Source organism: Corylus avellana, chromosome 3 (genome assembly GCF_965113065.1).
Source record: "Corylus avellana chromosome 3, dhCorAvel1.hap1.2, whole genome shotgun sequence".
Taxonomy (NCBI): domain Eukaryota; kingdom Viridiplantae; phylum Streptophyta; class Magnoliopsida; order Fagales; family Betulaceae; genus Corylus; species Corylus avellana.
The window spans coordinates 642261-662709 of record NC_142492.1 but is presented as its reverse complement, the minus strand read 5'-3'; the positions used below and the strand labels follow the sequence as shown (position 1 = coordinate 662709).

General features: G+C 36.5%; 2 protein-coding genes across 2 annotated transcripts; one reads left to right on the top strand and one right to left on the bottom strand.

Annotated features, from left to right (window-relative positions):
• The first annotated feature begins 9851 nt into the window (after positions 1-9851).
• LOC132176718 (Leucine-rich repeat receptor-like protein kinase family protein) lies at positions 9852-13773 on the top strand. The gene is made up of 2 exons (XM_059589002.2): positions 9852-12775; positions 12882-13773. The coding sequence occupies exons 1-2, from the start codon at positions 9946-9948 to the stop codon at positions 13337-13339; spliced, it is 3288 nt and encodes a 1095-aa protein (XP_059444985.2). The 5' UTR covers positions 9852-9945; the 3' UTR covers positions 13340-13773.
• A 1285-nt stretch (positions 13774-15058) lies between these two features.
• Positions 15059-19211, bottom strand: LOC132173305 (regulatory protein RecX family protein). Its single transcript, XM_059584761.2, has 6 exons — positions 19078-19211; positions 18517-18776; positions 17795-17936; positions 17583-17675; positions 16816-16903; positions 15059-15813 (listed from the first exon to the last, which is right to left on the bottom strand). The coding sequence occupies exons 1-6, from the start codon at positions 19149-19151 to the stop codon at positions 15535-15537; spliced, it is 936 nt and encodes a 311-aa protein (XP_059440744.1). The 5' UTR covers positions 19152-19211; the 3' UTR covers positions 15059-15534.
• Between the last annotated feature and the right edge of the window lie 1238 nt (positions 19212-20449).

Genomic DNA, 20449 nt, shown 5'->3' with positions numbered 1-20449 from the left:
TGCGAGATTTTGGTATATTGTAAGCAGTGAGCTCTTGTTATTATATATATATATATATATATATATATATATGTGTGTGTGTAACTCTTACATGTATTTTTAATAGGATTAACATAGCATGTTATTTTTACATGCCTTTTGAGAATCACGTGCTCTAAGGACAAACGCCAATTTAATATATTGGATTTGAGGAGTTTTCCCTAACCCAATTCAAAGGAAAACTGCCCCTTTTTATTTATTCATTTTGGAGACTCAAAAAAGTAGGGTTGGCAAAAAAGGCCAAATAAACAGGTACCTGTTTATCTTATGCATGTAATTATTCTTTAAGACTCTTAGATGAACCTTATTATAAAAAGACATGCATATGATAAACGGGTCGTAAATGGGTTATGTCAGGTACTTGTTTTGCCAGCCCGACAAAAAAGTAACACCATGTTATATAAAGTCTGCAACTTACTGTCCCCAAGAAGTAGCTCAATTGATTGGGACAACGCTTAATGAAGTAAAGATTACTAATTTGAATCTCCCTCTCTTTCTTGTGCGGACATGTTAAAAAATAATAATAATAATAATAATAATAATAATAATAGTCTGCAACTTACCCTTAAAAAAGAACTGGAGGCATATTTGTCAATTGTTCAGTATCATAGGGAAATCCATTTTTATTCAGTCCTCATGTCCTCCTGATGAGGAAAACTACAGAAGTTTTGAGATAATCTCAATTAGCTTTGAGAAGTGGAAACCAAAGTTCAGAGATAAACTAACATGCGTCACCTCTCTGTAGACTACCATGATCATGATTTCCTTCTCTCAACCGGAGGACATGGTTGGGCCTTTCTGCCGGTGCCTAATTAGGCACTGTGACTACATTATCCCTTTTTTTTTCTTTTTAAATTTTTTTTTATTAAAATGAGGAAAGTGACTACAATGAAGAGTCTTTCCCATTCTTGATCCAAATGGAAGTGAGAATGAGAGACCATTTGTGATTAGATTATCCATTGTTTTCAATAGGGTGTCCTTAGTCCCAAACTTGGTCCATAGGGATTCATAATGGACCCGGCACGATCCGATCAATTGGTTTTCGGGATTTTTTTGTTTTTGTTTTTTCAAGCAAGTACAAGGGAGCAGGGAAGAGATTAACCACATGGAAGAAAACAAAAGAGGGTGGGATAGCCCAATAGAGTTCCTCCTTATTAGTACAAATACAGTGCCAAAAAAAGAAAAAGATCTACTAAGATGAATGGCCCTTGGCTCATCAGCCAAGAGAGGGGTTGCCTGAGATGATGATGATGGTTTGTAGGGACTGTCTAAAAGTGAATTTTCTTGAAACAACACATTATGCGGCAACTAGCAAATTTGAGAACCACAATAAATAACAGAACACTAGTAGTGGTTGGATTGGAGCCCTCAAAGAGAAGCACCACCGCGATGTCTAGCAAGAGAGTAGTGCAGAGATTTAGAGAACTTCACATCTAGATCTGCAATTAGATTCTGAAGATCTACATAGACAAAAGTGGGGTGCCAACTATGAAAATTCAAAAGAGAGTAAGGAAAGAAACTGACATGAAAAACAAAAAAAGAGGGATGGCACGTGCATATCACAGTCGCCAACTCGCCATGGTAGCGCATGCAGTGCATGTGCAATGGAGGAGGTTGAAGATAGGTGGTGAAAGGGCTAGTGAAGACGAGGAGATAACGCGTGGGTGCAATAGGCACAAATGCATGGTAGATTTGGCTTTCAAGTTGAAAAAAAAAAAAGAAAAGAAAAAAGAGAAAAAAAGGAAGAGGATCGAGAGGGAAGGAGGTTGAGCCATTCAGTTCTCCCTAGTTGCAATTCACTAAAAGGATAAAGTCACTCGAGAGTAGGAAGAGAGCGAGACAAGTTCTTTGGAGAGAATCCATTGACAAAGTTTAATGGAACAATATTTGATCGATTTCACTTTTACCCATTTGCATTATTTTTAAGCTTTTTATTTTCAATATTGAGACTAACTTTAATATAACTACTCACAATTAAGACTAGGTTTAATGCATGCTAATGTCATTTTTTAATTACATATGGAGCTATACATACTTGATTATAAAAGTTAATAATCAAACCAAATGTAGCTACAAAAAATTAGGACTTGGCTTGAATCTAATTTAATTGGAACCAACTCGTTGAAATTGGGACACATATTTCTTATTCTCTTATATCCTATTACAATTGGAACCGTACCAAGCCAAACCCAAAAAGAATTCAGCTTTGATTTACCGACACTCCTTTCCATTGTTTGGTCCCTCACAAAAAAAAAAGTTTGTTTGTTTGTGTTTTTGTTTTTTGTTTTTTGTTTTTTTAAAGTCCGAAAGAGAAAGCAAAGCATAGATAACTCTTAAAAATCTTCCAAATCTCGCACACAAGTTTTGACCGATTATAATTGTTACAAATGTTGTGCTTTAGGTAAAGGAAAGAATTTTAAAACCTAGGTTTCAAGAGCTTTTTCCCACCTTACATGCATCCATTATCTCTCTTTTAATATTTTATGAAATTAAAAAGAAACCATTTGGGAACAAAAATCCCGAAATTAAGGAAAGATTTGGACGGCAACTTGGGATTAGCTGACAATAATTTGACCTTTAAGATAGACCTTGTGTATGACGAACGTTTGTTTGCATAGAGCCTAGTTTTTTTAATAACGAAATTATCAATGAAAGCAAAAGGCCATCTTCTTCACTAAGAATTAAGAAACTCAAAGCCAACAACAAAAGGTATAAAGAAAAAAGAGAATAATATGTACACAAACAAAATGCAAAGCCTATGCTATAACTTTACCATTAACTATTAATTAAGGTATTACTCGGGCTTTGACCTCTCATCATGAAAAGAAAAGAAAAAAGAGCCGTAACGGGATAAAGTTTTTCTCTAAATTAGATTGATATTTATCTTTAAAATACGTAATTCTCACATGCATCATGCTCTATTACTTTTCTTAAAAATGTATGTGAAAATTAATTATATGTTCTAAATATAGATATCAATTTAATAGAAAGAATTAAAGAAATTTTCTTCAACTTAGTTTGGAGAAAAATTTTGTCCATTATTATCCCGTGAGCATTCATATCTTATTCAGCAAATTTTAGATAAAGCATCATTTAAAAAAAAAAAAAAATTAGCTACCTATTTTTTCAAAATACATACATTTCATTCTCTAATTTAGCTATATATTTTCATTATTCTATTTAGTATTATTATTATTTTTATCCATTCTCACTATTTTCAAAGAGAAGAGAGAATCATACTCAGTTTTTATTAGCTTATTTTATGCATTGTTGAACTACAGTGCTCAGTAAATTTGTTGAGAAATGTAGCATTTACCCTTTATTTATTTATGTTTTTAAATGTCTAATGGGGCTATTTTTTTTTTTTGTCAATTTTAACAACAGAGCTAGACTAGCCCACTAGCCCAATGAGACTGGTACCATATAGATGTGTCCAAATATTATGCACACCGATCAAATTTGTTGATCAACATAAAAAAGAGACCAAACTGATAGACAGCTCACTCGGATTTAAAAAGAAAAAAAAAATAAAAAAAAATAAAGGAAATAAAGGGACATAGAATGGTCAATTATTAGCCTAAGACCAAGTATTATTAATTATCCATACAAAGAAGATCAAACGGTGGATTTCAAATCTAAACAGCAATGTTTGGATGTTTCTTTTAGTCGTATTGCTTAGACAACTCAACCAATAAGAAGCAAAGAATGGTCCATCATAATCTATTACCAATAATACACACTTAGATATCAGATTAGACAGTGGATCCCTATTAAAAGTGGCCAAGGTGATGCTTTGATGCTTCTTTTAATCACTTTTTATGCATCTAAGATATATACAATTTGCAATTAAGTGACATAGGTTTAACAAATTTGACTGTTAAAAGTTGAGGGAATCTTGGGAAAAAGGTTTTGTTTCCAGCAAAGTGGACCTTCATTACCAGCAAAGTAGGCTTGTCATCAATTGTGCATCGAAGTTAACTAATTTTCTAAAAAGATGACCCTTCAAAAATGGGGGAATAGGATCCTCTCCATTTCAAAATCCCTCCATTTCCTCCATTTAGTGCATTTTGAAGGGTATTGCATTTAATGCACTACCCTTATTAAAACTTTTGGACAACACTACCCTTCACAATGCACTAAATGGAGGAAATGGAGGGATTTTGAAATGGAGAGGATCCTTTTCCTCAAATGGGGTCCCTATCTTTAATGTGAACGCAATTAGTTTTGCCATTTTGCAAGTCAAATACGCGTTCTTAAACCTTTTTCTTTTTTGAGTAAGGTTATTTTTCACACGTATTTATCACATACATTTTACATTTGCTGATATGATGTATTTTAAATGACTTTTATTTTGTTTTTTGAAGTGTATGACAAAAAAAATAACTTAAAACACGTCACGTTAGTCAATGTGAAATGCGTGTAATAAATGAGTGTGAAGGGTAATATTACTTCTTTTTTTTTCCATTTGGGGGCGTGCTTTTTTTTTTTTCTAATGTAAAAGTTTGAAAACGTGAAAAAGTTTATGTCTTTGCGCAGCAGACAAGGAATTGTGGTTTACATCACTCTTCTTAACTTTACTAATTGCTTTTTGAGATCAATATTTTTTCAAATTGTATATTTTGAAACCACTAAATCAAATTGCCATGGACAGCTAAACCAAAGGGAGGAAACTTTGGATGAATTAGTGAGGATTGGGCAAATGAGTAAAAAGAGTTATCTCTTCCAATGGATGGAGATTCCATTTAGACGGCCATGGACCCAAAGGATTCAAGTTGATGGGATTGCATTTAGGCAATGACAAATCTTGTTTTGGATCCATCATGGTGTATTATTATTGATTGGATTTAAAAAGTCTAGAGAGTAGTCCAATTTTCCAAACCCATTGCACGTGTGCCAACTATCAATCACAAAAAGGTCCTGTGATTGTGCTAAATGTTAGTACATATTTTGTATTAACATTGATTTCAAATTAAATAACACCTGCTCCTGTTGAACATTAATATAGTCCATCACTTTTACAAATCCAATCTCTCTTCTCTATCGTGGGGTCTCAATCGTGGGGTCGTTTTTGTTAAATTATATATCATCTTAAGCTTTTGATTTAAGCGGTGATTTAACATTTTTATGTTGTTGAAGAAAAAAAAAACAACTTTTCCTTTCTTTGTTAAGATTTTTTCCCACATCCTTAACACATACTTTATTTACTGTAAAAACCTTCATTTCTCTCTCTCTCTCTCATGTGCACTCTCATGCAAAAAACCAATGGTGACAACATAACCATTTAAAAAATGAACAGGAGGCAGGAGATGCTGTCAGCATCACATGGCACCTATGTGAAAACATAATGTTCATAAACAAAGCTTAAGACATAAGCTTCAATTGGTCTGTCTGTGCACCATACTGCAGCCTTTATATTCCTGTGTTTACAAGTTTCAATTCAATAATTAGCTAGTGAAATAATTAATCAAAAAATCTGACTTGTCAACTATGAATTGTCATATTAATTTGCAAGGAAATTGTAACAAAAGTTGTTGTACTCGTAACATTTTCTCAGATAATTTTTCCACAATGGGAAAAACCAGCTAAGCTATTTCATATCATGTGCCCCTTCTACAGTTTGTTGCTATTAAAACGTTGACAGTGATCAGATTCCTATCAATCCTGGTTGTGAAATTAAGAAAATAACGTATGGATTATGACATTCATGTGATGGTGATAGTCTTTAACTTTTATGGGTGTTGAAATATATATAAAATAATAAAATATGAAAGAGATGAAAAACGAGTGGAAACGGAGAAAGACGTATGACTCCATCTTTCTTATATTGAATTGTATTAAAAAATATTACATAGGTCTCTATTTATAGAGAGATAATGAGTAGTGAATAAGAAACTAACCCAAATAAACCATAAAATACATTAAGAATGAAATAAACCCTACGAAGAAAATAAATCAAATGTCACCTTACTCCTAACATGGATGCACGGAGGCATTTTCTTCTTAAACATTTTTCAAAGAAGAAGAAGAAGAAATGGCACCGAGTGTACTTTATTTACTGTAAAAAGCTTCATTTATAAACTAAAAAGCAGCTCAACCTTCTTAATCTTCTGCATTACATGGTGTCTCTCTTTCACATGTGCACTCTCATGCCAAAAACCAGTAGTGGCAACATGACCATTTAAAAAATGCACCAGGAAGTGTTGTCACATGGCTGCTATGTGAAAACATAATGCTCATAAACAAAGCTTAATACATAAGCTTTATAAGTTACTTGAGTATTGTTAGGGGTATTACAGTTTTTACTACAAGTTCTTTACAAACAGACCCATTAGATATTATTTGAATCATGGAACACTGTGTTGAGTCAAGAGGCCTTGGGTGGTTTCCCTTAACTCCCACCCCTCGGAATTTCCTCCTCTTGCGGAATTTACCTTGCCAACAGAGCGTTTTCCTGTGGAGCCGTGGTATCATGATCCGGCTGCCTTTCCAATTCCCTCCAAATGCTTTTCTGGTCGATCGAGAACACTGACATGACAATTTCATAATTGATAAAATGATTAAGCAAAAAATTTGATTTGTCAACTATATAGTCTTAATTCTTTTACCAGTACTATGACTGTCATGTCAATTTGTAAGGAGATTATATTAAAAAACTGTGGTACTCATAGCATTTTTTTCTCAAATAATTTTTTATGAGTGGCATGGGAAAAACCAGCTAAGCTATTTCACATGATGTGCCCCTTGTACAGTTTGTTGATATTGAACCGTTGACAGTGATCCGATTCCTATCAATCATGGCTGTGAAGCAAAGAAAACAACGTATGGAATATGACGTTCATGTGATAAGATCTACTATCCCAAGACTTGAATGTGATTTATCCCATTTCCTAGACTGCAAGAAATAATTAAAAAAAGGAAGAAAGAAAATAACATTAATTTAGAGCAACTAATTAAGTTGTCCTGCAATTTCACTTTTTCTCTAACATGGAGGCATTTTCTTTTAAACATTTTTCAAAGAAGAACAACAAGAAGAAGAAATCACACAGAGTATTGGGATTGTCGAGACTATGCGACTTAGTAAAAAGCAAAGAGAAAAGGGGGAGAAAATATCAGCAATATCAGCAATGTGTCTACGTCTACAGGAGCGAGTGGCTAATTTCGCTTACCCCCGCTATACTCTGCCCAGTTACCTTTTATACTAGAGACATCCATCACCATCATTTCTAACACACAGCAACCAGAAATAGGGAGGGGGAGGAGGGAGTAATTTCCCATGTTCTTTTATACAATAATGTTAAATTTTAGTCCAAAGGGGTTTTCTTGTTTCCCCCATGTGGGAGTTTATCTACCCATTATTGCTAGGTGAAAAATGACATCACCCCATTCGTGCACTGCAAATTGATATGTTTTTAAGTCCTTTATTTCATGAATAGGGAAGCCTTTTTTGAAGTGCCTTTCACCGATTAAACTAAACAATAAAAGGTGGGGTTGGAGGAGGGACCATTTAAGATTATGTAACTTTTTTCTGTTTTCTCATCCATATTTAGCTGGAGTCCCTGTCCTGTCTGTCAATGTTATTGGTGTCCCTTTACCTCTCCTGCTTGGTTCATAGATCTTCTCCTTTTACTGTCAAATACTTTGGGAAATGCATGTCATGTCATGTACCCATCAACTAGCTAGGGTCGGCAATATTTGACATGACCCACGAACTTGACACCAATTCAACATGAAATTAGCTAATTAGAATTGAGAGATTTAACCCGTTTAATTTGAATGTATCCCAACTTCCCACACAGGTTTTATCAATCAATGATCTTGGTCATATAAGATATGCTACCAATTACAAGATAATGTATTAAAATTTATGGTCAGATTATGCTTATGGATATCTCATCAAATCAAGTGTTCAATCATTAGGCTAGATTGTATCAAGCAATGAAAAAGATGTTTCTTTCAGTTGTCAACGTACCCTTTTATGGTCTGTATCAGTGAGTATTTGTGCGGTCATGGTTAGGTTGCTACGTAGCAATTGCTGTTTACTAGATATTTTTCATATATTTGCTCAATTTCTCTCAGTTTATTGGTATCATAATCATAATGGAGGCCTGTTCCTGTCTATATGTCCAACATGAGACAGCATAGTAAGAGTCTTCCAATGTTGTTTTTACTGTATATGGCCCTGTTTGCAGCTATGAAAATTACATTGCATGATAATATTACAAAACCATTTTGATCAGTAAATCTCTTTCGCGAGTCCATTTGTTCATCTATTTATTCTGGTTAACAAGTCAAACGGAAGTGTATTATATGTGTTAAATCACCATTTATCTCAGCACAATACGTAAAATATTTAACTAAATGTGCGGTGAATAATGTAGATAATGTCCGAATAAAAAATATTGTTATGATCAATCATCTAGCCACAATCTAGCCACAATCGTAAAGTAAAATTTTTCCCTAATCTTTACTTGTCAATAGAGACAAAGGAAGCATGTTTCCATCATATTTCTTTAAGCATATATACATGTGTAAAAGTTAATGATTTGTATTTTCAAATCGAGCCCGTGAGCTCATGATGCCAAGTGCAATGGCACGAGGCCTGACCATGACCTAATATATATATATTTTTAGGTAAATAACCCAACAATTTTTTGCTTTGTATTTGTCATCCGGCTCTGGTTTGTACTAATACTAATTAAGAACTCAAAGCTGGTGTATGTTGTCCCTTCCACTCAATGCCAGGAAGCCTTTCTTTGTCTATTTTTAATCCTTTACAGCAAAGACTAGCCGACAGCATGATCAGATATGCATATTGTAAGACTATATTCTAACATATTCCTCACTTCCATGTGCCCTTCACTACTCCACCAGATTCATAAACAACCCCAAATAGATTTCTGTAAAAGCTTTTCATATTGAATAAATATACTCATTCTCCTTCTATAGAATACCTAATCCAGATCCATGAACTTCAGAGTAAATTCAGAATAAAGAAATAAATAAATACAACATTTACTTGTAAGAGATGCAGAAGCATTCCATCGATTCTGAATCTCTTTCCAGCAAAACTGGAGTGGAGAGAGGTTAATGGTGGGCTATTGCATCAATAGTTGTGCTTGTATTTAGCTCCTGTAAACATTGTAAAGTTACAGAAACACAACCAGTAACAACCACATGGCAGGCTCATCAACTGTGTCCACAAAAGAAAATTGATGGACCACCTCTGGACCTTGCTTGTTAAAGAAGACATGACCATCCTGATTAACGAATCTGGAGCTAAAACATTCAATGGGTCATTGTGTCTGGTTGGTTTGAGCATTAGCCCATCACTATCTATGAGATAATGCACCAATAGAACAGCTCAGTTCGATAAGAGATAAGGAAAATGTTACTCTTTTCATTTTTACCAGTCCCTGTACGAAACCATGTGAGTGTTCTGTTCCAACTATAAAAACTACATATATGGGGGGGATGCAAACAAAAAAACCAAAAAGGAGGAAACGAGATAATATAACCGTTAAAAGTAAGCAGTAAAAAGGGAAATTTTCTTGACATGATAGTAAGGAATCAGCAGAGCAACATTTTCATATCTGACAGTTTGGCCGAGTAAAAGACTATCTAACTTACACAGAGAGATTAAAACATAAAAGTCCATCTAGAAACTTTGAGCTCATCAATTGAGAGGCTAAACGAATAATCCAATAAATAAATTAAGAAAATGGATAAATAAATCCAGAAAGCCATCCACATCACCATCTCTAGACTAAACAAAAATACCAATTACAATAATAATAGAATAAAGAAGGGGCTCTTGGATCCAGATCTTCTGCTTTTCTTCTATAAACAAAACATGGGGTTCCCCCCTCTGCAATCCCAAAACAGATCATCTGTTCTCTTCTCTCAGCAATGCCTGCAAGCCTAAGGCATCTCTTGCTTTCTCCCAGTATCTTCTCCTTCATCTTACTTCTTTCGATAAACACTCTTTTCTTCTGTTGTTGTTACTCTATTAATGAGGAGGGACGAGCTCTTTTAACATGGAAGAACAATTTAAACAGCTCCACAGATGCACTGCACTCTTGGAATCCTGCAGAACCAAGTCCATGCAACTGGTTTGGGATTCACTGCAGCTCAAATGGCGAAGTGGTCGAGATAAGCTTGAAAGAAGTAGATTTGCAAGGTCCATTGCCTTCAAATTTACAATCTCTCAGGTCTTTGAAGACCATTTCCCTATCATCAACAAATCTTACTGGAACAATTCCAAAGGAACTTGGAGAATATCACGAGCTCAGTTTCATTGATCTCAGTGGAAATTCTCTCTCAGGTGAAATCCCAGAGGACATTTGCAGGCTAACCAAACTGCAAACTTTATCTCTCTTTTCAAATTTCCTCGAAGGTGATATTCCTTCCAATGTTGGAAACCTCTCAAGTCTTGCATATCTAACTCTCTATGACAATCAACTCAGCGGTGAAATTCCAAGGAGTATTGGAGCATTAAGAAAGCTACAAGTCTTCCGAGCAGGCGGGAATAAAAATCTCAAGGGCGAGCTGCCTTGGGAAATTGGTAACTGCACGAACTTGGTTATGTTAGGCGTGGCCGAAACCAGTATTTCTGGAAGCCTTCCTTCATCAATCGGAATGCTGAAAAGACTTCAAACGTTAGCCGTTTATACGTCTCTATTGTCTGGTTCCATCCCAGAAGAGATTGGAAACTGCAGTGAGTTGCAGAACCTGTACTTGTATCAGAATTCCCTCTCCGGCTCAGTCCCAAGGAAAATTGGGGAGCTCAGCAAGCTCCAGAGTTTATATTTGTGGCAGAACAGCCTAGTTGGTTCAATCCCAGATGAGATAGGAAGCTGCAGAGAGCTCACAGTCATCGACTTCTCAGAAAATCTTCTGACAGGCAGCATACCAAAAAGTTTGGGAGAACTTTCCAAACTTCAAGGGCTTCAGCTGAGTGTTAATCAGTTATCAGGTACCATACCTTCTGAGATCTCAAATTGCAATGCTCTGACTCATCTGGAAGTCGATAACAATGACATTGGAGGCGAGATTCCTTTTCTGATTGGCAACCTGAAGAACTTAACTCTATTCTTTGCCTGGCAGAACAGGCTAACTGGAAATATTCCAGAGAGCCTCTCTGAGTGCCGAGAGCTTCAGGCTCTTGATCTGTCTTATAACAAGCTATTTGGTCCAATACCAAAGCAGATATTTGCATTGAAAAATCTCAGCCAGATACTGCTACTTTCCAATGATCTCTCGGGCTTTATACCTCCTGATGTGGGAAACTGCACAAACTTGTACCGGTTAAGGCTCAATGGCAATAGGCTTGCAGGCACTATTCCATCGGAGATTGGAAACTTGAAGGGTTTGAATTTCATGGACATGAGCATGAATCGTCTTGTTGGAGGAATTCCTCCATCCATATCTGGATGCCAAAGCCTCGAGTTTCTTGATCTGCATTCAAATGGACTCTCTGGTCTTTTGCCAGATACTCTGCCCAAAAGCCTTCAGTTCGTTGACATCTCGGACAATAGGCTTACGGGGACATTGACTCATAGCATTGGGTCATTAACAGAATTATCCAAGCTCTATGCAGGGAAGAATCAACTTTCTGGTCAAATCCCAACAGAGATCCTGTCTTGCAGTAAGCTACAACTATTAGACCTCGGGAGCAATAATTTCTACGGCGAGATTCCAAAGGAACTTGGTCAAATTCCAGCACTAGCAATCTCTCTCAATCTAAGCAGTAACCAACTTTCAGGTGAGATTCCATCTGAATTCTCTGGTCTTACCAAGCTAGGAGTCCTAGATATCTCCCACAACAAGCTCAGTGGAAACCTTGACACTCTGGCAAACCTTCAAAACCTTGTCTCCCTCAATGTCTCCTTCAATGACTTCTCTGGTGAATTGCCCAACACTCCATTCTTTCGGAAACTTCCTCTCAGTGACTTGGAAGCAAACAAAGGTCTCTACATCTCCAGTGGGGTTGTAACTCCGATGGGACCGGACCACCGCGCCAGATCAGCTATGAAGCTAGTGATGTCCATCCTCATTAGCGCCAGCGCAGTACTGATACTGCTAGCAATCTACATTTTAGTACGTGCCCGCATGGTGAGCAGGAAGCTCATGGAAGATGACATCTGGGAAATGACTCTGTATCAAAATAAGCTCGAATTCTCCATTGATGACATCGTCCAGAATCTAACATCTGCTAACGTGATTGGCACCGGGAGCTCTGGAGTTGTGTACAGAGTGATAATTCCAAATGGAGAAACACTAGCAGTGAAGAAGATGTGGTCATCTGATGAGTCAGGAGCATTCAGCTCTGAAATCCAGACACTTGGTTCAATCAGACACAAAAACATCATTCGACTTTTGGGTTGGGGATCAAATCGGAAGCTAAAGCTGCTGTTCTACGATTATCTGCCGAATGGAAGCTTGAGTTCACTTCTTCATGGTGCTGGGAAGGGAGGAGCAGAGTGGGAGGCTAGATACGATGTCGTTTTAGGCGTGGCTCATGCCCTTGCTTACTTGCACCATGACTGTGTGCCTGCAATTTTGCATGGGGATGTGAAAGCCATGAATGTGTTGTTGGGTCGTCGCTATGAACCTTTCCTTGCTGACTTTGGTTTGGCTAGAATTGTGAACAGCAATGGTGATGATGGTGATGATGATGATGCTACCAAACCAAGTCAAAGACCTCATCTTGCTGGTTCTTATGGATACATGGCTCCTGGTATTTACTTTTTTTCTTCTACCTAAATTCAATTAGCTTCTTAATTTTGTTTTTCTTAACTAATTTTGTTTCTTTTTCTTTTCTTTTGGTGTTTTTACTTTTTTAGAGCACGCATCGATGCAGCGTATCACTGAGAAGAGTGATGTTTATAGCTTTGGTGTGGTCCTTCTGGAGGTCTTGACCGGAAGGCACCCATTAGACCCGACTTTGCCCGGGGGTGCATATTTGGTTCAGTGGGTTCGTGACCACTTAGCCAACAAGCGAGACGCGGCTGACATTCTTGATCCAAAGCTCAGGGGGAGGGCTGACCCTACAATGCATGAAATGCTTCAAACGCTAGCGGTTTCGTTTCTCTGCATCAGTACCCGACCTTCCGATCGTCCTATGATGAAGGATGTCGTTGCAATGCTCAAAGAAATTCGACATGTCGAGGCCACAAGGCCGGAGCCTGACATGTCAAAGGGAGGTTTGTCAGCTGCTATTCGTTCCTCATCTCCTGCTAGGAAAGTAGTTTCACAAGGCTCTTCTAATTGCTCCTTTGCTTTCTCCGATGATTCCCTCTAAGAATCCTGTAAATCAAGATTTCACAAGGCAATTTGCTAGCTGTTTTGTGCATAATATTCAGGCCAGGAATGAGAGGGAACAAGATCCTTTCTAATATCCAATTAATTATAGTGGGAGAGGGGTGCAGGGCTCACTTGCCAAGGCACTTCGAGCCCGAGACCCTCTTTTACAGGGAATCTTCGGTCCATTACACCAGGGCAGAAGATTACAAGAGGAATTGTAATGTATTTTGGTTTTGTAGTTTCTACTGCATGTGGTTGTAATCATTTAGCAAAATTCTGAATTGAATTAGTAAAATAGTCTTAGCGTAAGCTATGTAACATAATTTTGGTGCTTTAAAATTGCAACTTCCTTCGTGGCTCCGCCATAGAGGGGGGATTATGGTGGGAATAGTGATGGCTTAATTGTCTCTTGAAGGTGAGATGGTGATTGATTGTAGGGTGCGTAGAAGGTAATATAATGATTGGTATTTTTGGGAATATATGGTTGGAATGTATTGTAGACAATGGGATTCCTTGACCCCTCTCTCTCTTCCTCTCTCTTTCCAGCAGTGTTCACATGGTCCCACGTTCCATACATCACCCATCCATGTGCTGTGTGAGAGAGACTTGAGACTTTCCAGCAAGGAAAAACTCTTATGCAAAAGTATATTAATCTTGCTCTATATGTGATAGGAGGAATATTATACTTGTATGCATACTACCAAAACAGCATGACAATTCTACAAAAAGAATTGCTGCACATGGGTTGCGATTATAATAATGTCCCCTAGTCACCAACAGTCACACATCTTCTTTACCAGAGTGGAGCATTCCGCTAACTATAGCTCAATTGATCTCAGTGCAATTCACTTCGTTGCAGCAACTAAGATCCCTTAATGCTAGTACAAGTGTGCCTATTAGTAGCTCATTGTTTTTTGGTCTACTACAAAAACTACTGGTTTTTGTAGCCCTTTTCTTGATCGATGGGGCGGGAAGGTATTGTACCGGATTATTTATTTGGGTCATTTATACTGTTTTTATCACACAATGTATTAACTGTATTGGGGAATTTGTTGGGATTTCTCGCCCCCTTATATGTCTTGCCCCTCATTCCTTAAGGATTAGGTCTCTTTCAGCTGTCACATTTAGGTAGGTACTACTTTACTATGCTTGTATTTGAAGCTCTTTCAACTTTTATGATACATTGAAGGAAATAAGTCAATATGCAGGACAGGGAGAACAACTTCCCTACTCTTAACGGTCAAAGCCTTAGTTACCTGTAATATGTGGAAATATCAACAAGGGTTTTTTTTTTTTTTTTTTTTTTTTTAAAGATTGGATGCAGTTACTATGATATGCTTTAATTTGCTTTCCATTTCAAAGTTGAGTTTGTAGCCTTGGCAGAAGCTTCATCTTGCCCATAAAGAAAACAGATGAATGATGTTTATAATTGACTAAGCTACTTATGAGAGTCATAGTACTTTTAAGATGGACCTCAGAAAACGCTTATGGGTCTCTTCTTCCAATACTCTCCTTAAATTTACTATAGTGAAGAAGGAAGAAAAAACAAAGGATCAATTCAACGAGGTTTTATCTTGATCCAGAAGATTAGTTAACACCTCATTTCAGTCATTTGTATTGTATATCCAACCTGTTTGCTTAGAAGAAAAAAAGAAAGAAAGTATATCCAACCTGTTTGCTTAGAAGAAAAAAAGAAAGAAAGTATATCCAACCTGTTTGTAGCAAACACAAGAATTAAATTGATCCGATGGTCCTTACAACATTCCAGATATTACAATTATATATCTTCAGAGAAGCTTTCAAATATGAATTGAATCTACATTCAACTACTCTTCAGTAACTACTATCAAAATGAGTAAATACATACACCACACAAACAACTGGATTTCGTTAAGAGTTATCAATGGTACATGAGGATTTATACATCCAGAAATAAAAATATTGACTCCACCAACAGCATCTCTGTGCTGTCCGTAAGGTAATTCTACCTAGATGACTTTAGGGTAGCTGATGCAGCAGTGTGGAGTGTAAGGCCTATGGGGACCAACTTTCTTTTGGCCAGAACAGCGCGTTCCAATTGAGAGTGTAAGTGTGTAACCCTGTCCATATCACACAATTTACATGTGAAGTGATGAATATGGCACTGCATCCCACTTTTTAGAAGCTATGGAAGTAAGAGATCCAACTGGTGCCCTAGGGAGGATACTGTGATTCTAACTTCTTCAATATGGTGCTGACAACACCCCAGTTGAACCCACGATACTGAAGCCACCGAACTATCCTTGATTTCCTTGTCTCTTTTGGCACATCTCGACCTCGCAGCCACTGCTTTGAGGCCTGAACAAATAAATTATCCATGGAAAGCTTTGACAAGCCAAGACTCGACTGTTGATCACCAGATTTACCATCCTCAAAAACCAGTTTTACTGCTTTCTCCACATCAACTTCACTTACTCCTTTCGTCAAGAGTGCCTGATCCAACAACAATGCTCCATCATGTAAAGAACAACATTTTCCCTTGAGAATGACAGAAAGTAAATGGAAGCAATAGTCTCGTTCTTTCCCTTCTTATACATCAAATTTTCTTCTTCCTTCTCTATTCTAACATAGAAACCAAAGCTGAATAGCACATGATAAGCTATTACTAGCAATTTATCAATAAGCCCATTAATAATTATTCTCACTTTTAGTCTACCATGAGCTGCAAAGTGCCAGAAACCATAATCATCTTAGTCTACTTCTTTACTAATTAATTTATATGGATAAGATACGGAGACAAGAATAGACATTTAGCTTCCAGAATGATTTCTTTAATGGCTTACGTTGTAATATTCACCTTCATTTTGGACATGTGTCAATAGACTAAGGCTCAACACTTAGGTTAGAAGATCAATCTCATTGAAATACAGATAACGTGTTCTTTTCAAAGATGTAATAACTGCTTCAAAAAATAAAATAAATAAATAACTAAATGAGCGAGGATTTCTAAGTTGAGTAGACTGTTTGTTTTGGCATAATATTCTCAAACTCATCTGATGTTTTACCAATTGTCCCAGCAAGTGGCTCTTCTACTTATTTCAATTCTGCACTATCCTCAATAATCACAAAGAAAAAGGGGCTAAATTATCACTGAACTCCTGAGTTTGCAAGACAGGCCACAGAATTTTTACACAATCTTTCCTCAGATTACTTTTTCTAGATACCACATCCAATATATCACAAAAGTATAGAATGCCAAAAAAATTATGTGATAAATCATTTAGAGAAAAATAATAATTAATAATTACCTAATGTTTTTTGTTCTTAGGTTCTATTGAAAGAAATTCCCACAAAAGTAATATGCAAACTCAAACAGCTATCAAATAACATTCAAAAGAGAAACAATGCCCATGGCTAAAAAGACAACACAGCTCTTAGAGACACATATTCATAACATTAGGTTGGACACGATAGTACTAAAACTAGAAAGCTTACCTGCTTGATACGCCTTGGTCCCCAACTTGAAGTAGACCATCTAGACCGAGAATATATTTCCGCATACAATCTATCATTGATAAACCCTCTACAACAAAATAAAAGGGTCAAACTTGCACAGGACATGTATATGAAATCTATTTGGATGAGTGGAAATCTTACGATCCAATTATGAAAATGTACTTGAAAAATGAGATATAGATAGAATAGCCTAGAAAGGTCATCCTCAGATCCTCAGGAAGGTGGGGAAGCAAGAAAATCCCAGGACCTCCCCTGTGGCTAAAAGATGCTCATCTGTTTCAGTGTTCTATTTCTTTAATCTTTTACTCCAGATACACATGTAATTATAGGGTATCCCCTCTGGTTTCAGAATAGTCACCACTAGGTAACAAGATCCAACAATAATCAAGAGAAAACTCATGTAACTGCCATTGTAAACCAAATTTATAGCCATTGTTAGCAACATTGAAAATATAAGACATAAAAGAGTGCCAGCTTCAGAAAAGGAAAACCCAAAAGTTCACAATGGCCTGAAGATTTGATGATGCTATTTCCTGTGTTTCTAGTCCATCATTCTTATGTTGATGTGAAAGGTAGTTGATAAGAGACACAGGAACTAAAACAATTCTCATCAAGTTGCAAAAGAATGAAAAGCCAATAATTGAGAAAATAGTACCCAAGCAATCTCTTGAAGTATTTTTTTTTTTTTTTTAAGTTGCAAACAGATGCCTTAAACATAATGAATATCTAAACTATTATTTTTGCACCTTCTCTGGAAATCATTTATGACTGCCTCCACAGTATCTGGTGAAAATCTCTTCCCCAGCAATTTCTTTCTCACTTCAACAGCTGTGAATGATCTGCAAAGGAAGAAAACAAGCTCAAAAACAGATCTCCTTATCTTCTTCTGCTTACAGAAGCAAACACACATGCATGATACATCCTGAAGAGATTAAGTTAATGAAGATAATATTCTAACCTTGTCGCAAGTAGCTTGGTTGCAAAGTTTTCTGCATCTTGCTTAGCTTTAATGGCACATGATACATCCTGTTCACAATCCTTCCCTTGATGAATGCTGAACTTTTTAACAACCTCCTCAGGCTCTTCCATGAGTTCATAGTCTACAAATGCAACATCATAAAGAATTTCATCTTCCAACTAAAGAATTGCCATAATGTTTTTTAATGCATATTCCGCCACTTTTGCATACACATAGAGCCCGATTAATAACATGAACACAATATGCTAAAGCTGCATCAATTGGCATCTGTAGAATAATCTGTATCTACTTTTTCTAACCTACAATTACATGAAGAGAAAACAAGGTTATAAGAACGTCCTTCTTTTATGTTGCAAAGTGAATCTATGATAATACTACCTTAAGAAGCCTAACAAGCAATGACTTGCATTCTTCGTGCTTGTCCAACCATTCGCTAATGGTCAATGTATTTTCAACCTGAACCCTATCATATATTGTTGTCCCGCTAGTAAATAGAGCAAGTGACTCTAACAGCTCAGACCTTCCACTTAAAGCCCATGCATTATGTAAGTACGGACTTTCAAGATCTCCAACCATAACTTAGTTACACAGCATTGCTCACACATATCACACACACCAAAACACTACTCGTACTCACAATCATTCAAAGTAAAAACTAATGTCACTTCACTTGCTCAACAAATTAAAAATATATTAAATACCTTGTTCAGCATCATCAAACAACACGGTGTTCTTCAACATTTGATCCTGATTTTGAGACTTCTCCTCATCAGAAACAAAACTTCTCTGCATTCCATCTGAATAGTCAGGAAATTCATTTTTCTTGGAACCTTTTCTTGGCAGAGGACTTTCTGGTTTGTCAATCTTAGAATATCTCCTAGGAAAGTACCTAACCGGAACTGATGAACAATAGTCCCTGCTCTGCAAACATGTGATGGCAGTGACATTGTTCTTCTTCACCCTATAAACAAAAAGAAACTAATTGTTGAAAAATACCGAACGATTAAATGCCCATAATTTTTCAATACTCAGTGATCAATTTTGGGAATTCTGAATCTTCTGTTTAAAGCTTAAGACCTCAGAGATTTCACTGTTTGGAACCAGAGAAAACTAAAACCTTTACGAAACTGAGACAATAATACCCACTTCCAGAAAATACCAGAAATATTCTATATGTAAATTTCTTTTCTCCTTCATTCATTTTCCCCGCAGCCAAATAGAGGGTAGAAAAACGATGAAGCTAATCCAGAGAAAGTTCTCACCAGGGAATGAAGAAGACTCGACATTGAATCTGGGATGAGATTGTCAACCTGATATTTCCCGCCAAAACCGCCATTTACGAATTTGATTTTGCGTTTTAGAGACGAAGCATAAGCCCTAATTTCGGAATGGGTTAGGGTTTTGTTTGTTCTCAGGGACGCGTGTTTTACAGTTTTCTCGCAGGAGCGTGGAGATACCAGTTGTGAAATTCCGTGTGTGGACTCTCTCATGTATCCAAGCCCAAAAAATCTTGTGCCTAATCGACCACTATATAGGCCCAATGCTAATCTTTATATGATAGTGATGGAATAAAAAGTATGGTTTCTAGTATTATTCATGCATATATGAACTATAATATATATAAATGTTTATAAAAAATGCTATATAATACATTCTCATCCCACTAGGTTGATAGGCTTTGAATTTTTTTTTTTTAACAAGAGCTGATGAACACTGTTATATCAATCTAAAAAGATGAGAGTAAGATAAAAGTGTAGCATGTAGCATTACTCATGCTTACAAAAGATAAAATTACCTTAATTTGATTTTATTTATAATAAAAGATAATAAATTATTCAACATATTAGTCATTTTCTAAACAAAGCCCTAAACTCTCACAAGTTCAAACATCTTAATACCTATTATTAAAGGAAGGCACCGTGTAACACCCCATGACCTAGAGAGTGGTGTGCCCTAATTGAGTCCAATGTAAAGGGCCTTAGTGTGTATAGGCCCATCTAATTGAGTTTCAGAAATAAACCTAGGTTTAGTGCTTTAGGACTTAATAAATTTTCATAGGGCATTAACTATTCTAACCTGGGCCCAATTAAATGGACTTACACACACCAAGCCCGACCACATTGGGCTCAACTATTGCCCAACGGCCAACACTCTCCTACACACAGGAGTTACGCCCACCTTGTCTATAATGATAAATTATTTTGGAGTAATGCTAAAATAAGATTATGCTTTCGTCACTACTTTATTTTACTGACATGACATTGCCAATTAACTTTGATGATACGACGGTGACAATCAACCTTTATATAAGCCATCGTTAACGGTTCTTAACTTTAATCGCATATCCTTGACCCAATATTAGTCCCAAATGCAACTTTTGGGTCTTTAGTTTGACTTGTTCAAACAAATAACTTTCGTGCCAAAAATACTCTCATGGTCGTCAAACTTTGTCTAGACTACATAGAACTCACATTTTGTTGTTAATTAATTAGTCAATTTTAAAATGTTGAAATATCAATCAAGGGGACAAATAAAGGCTCTAAGAATTGAAGCAAATACATAGAATATTTAGGTAAATTGTAGAGTCAGGGTTCGAATCAGAACCTCTAGTTCTCCACTTATCCTAAAAACATA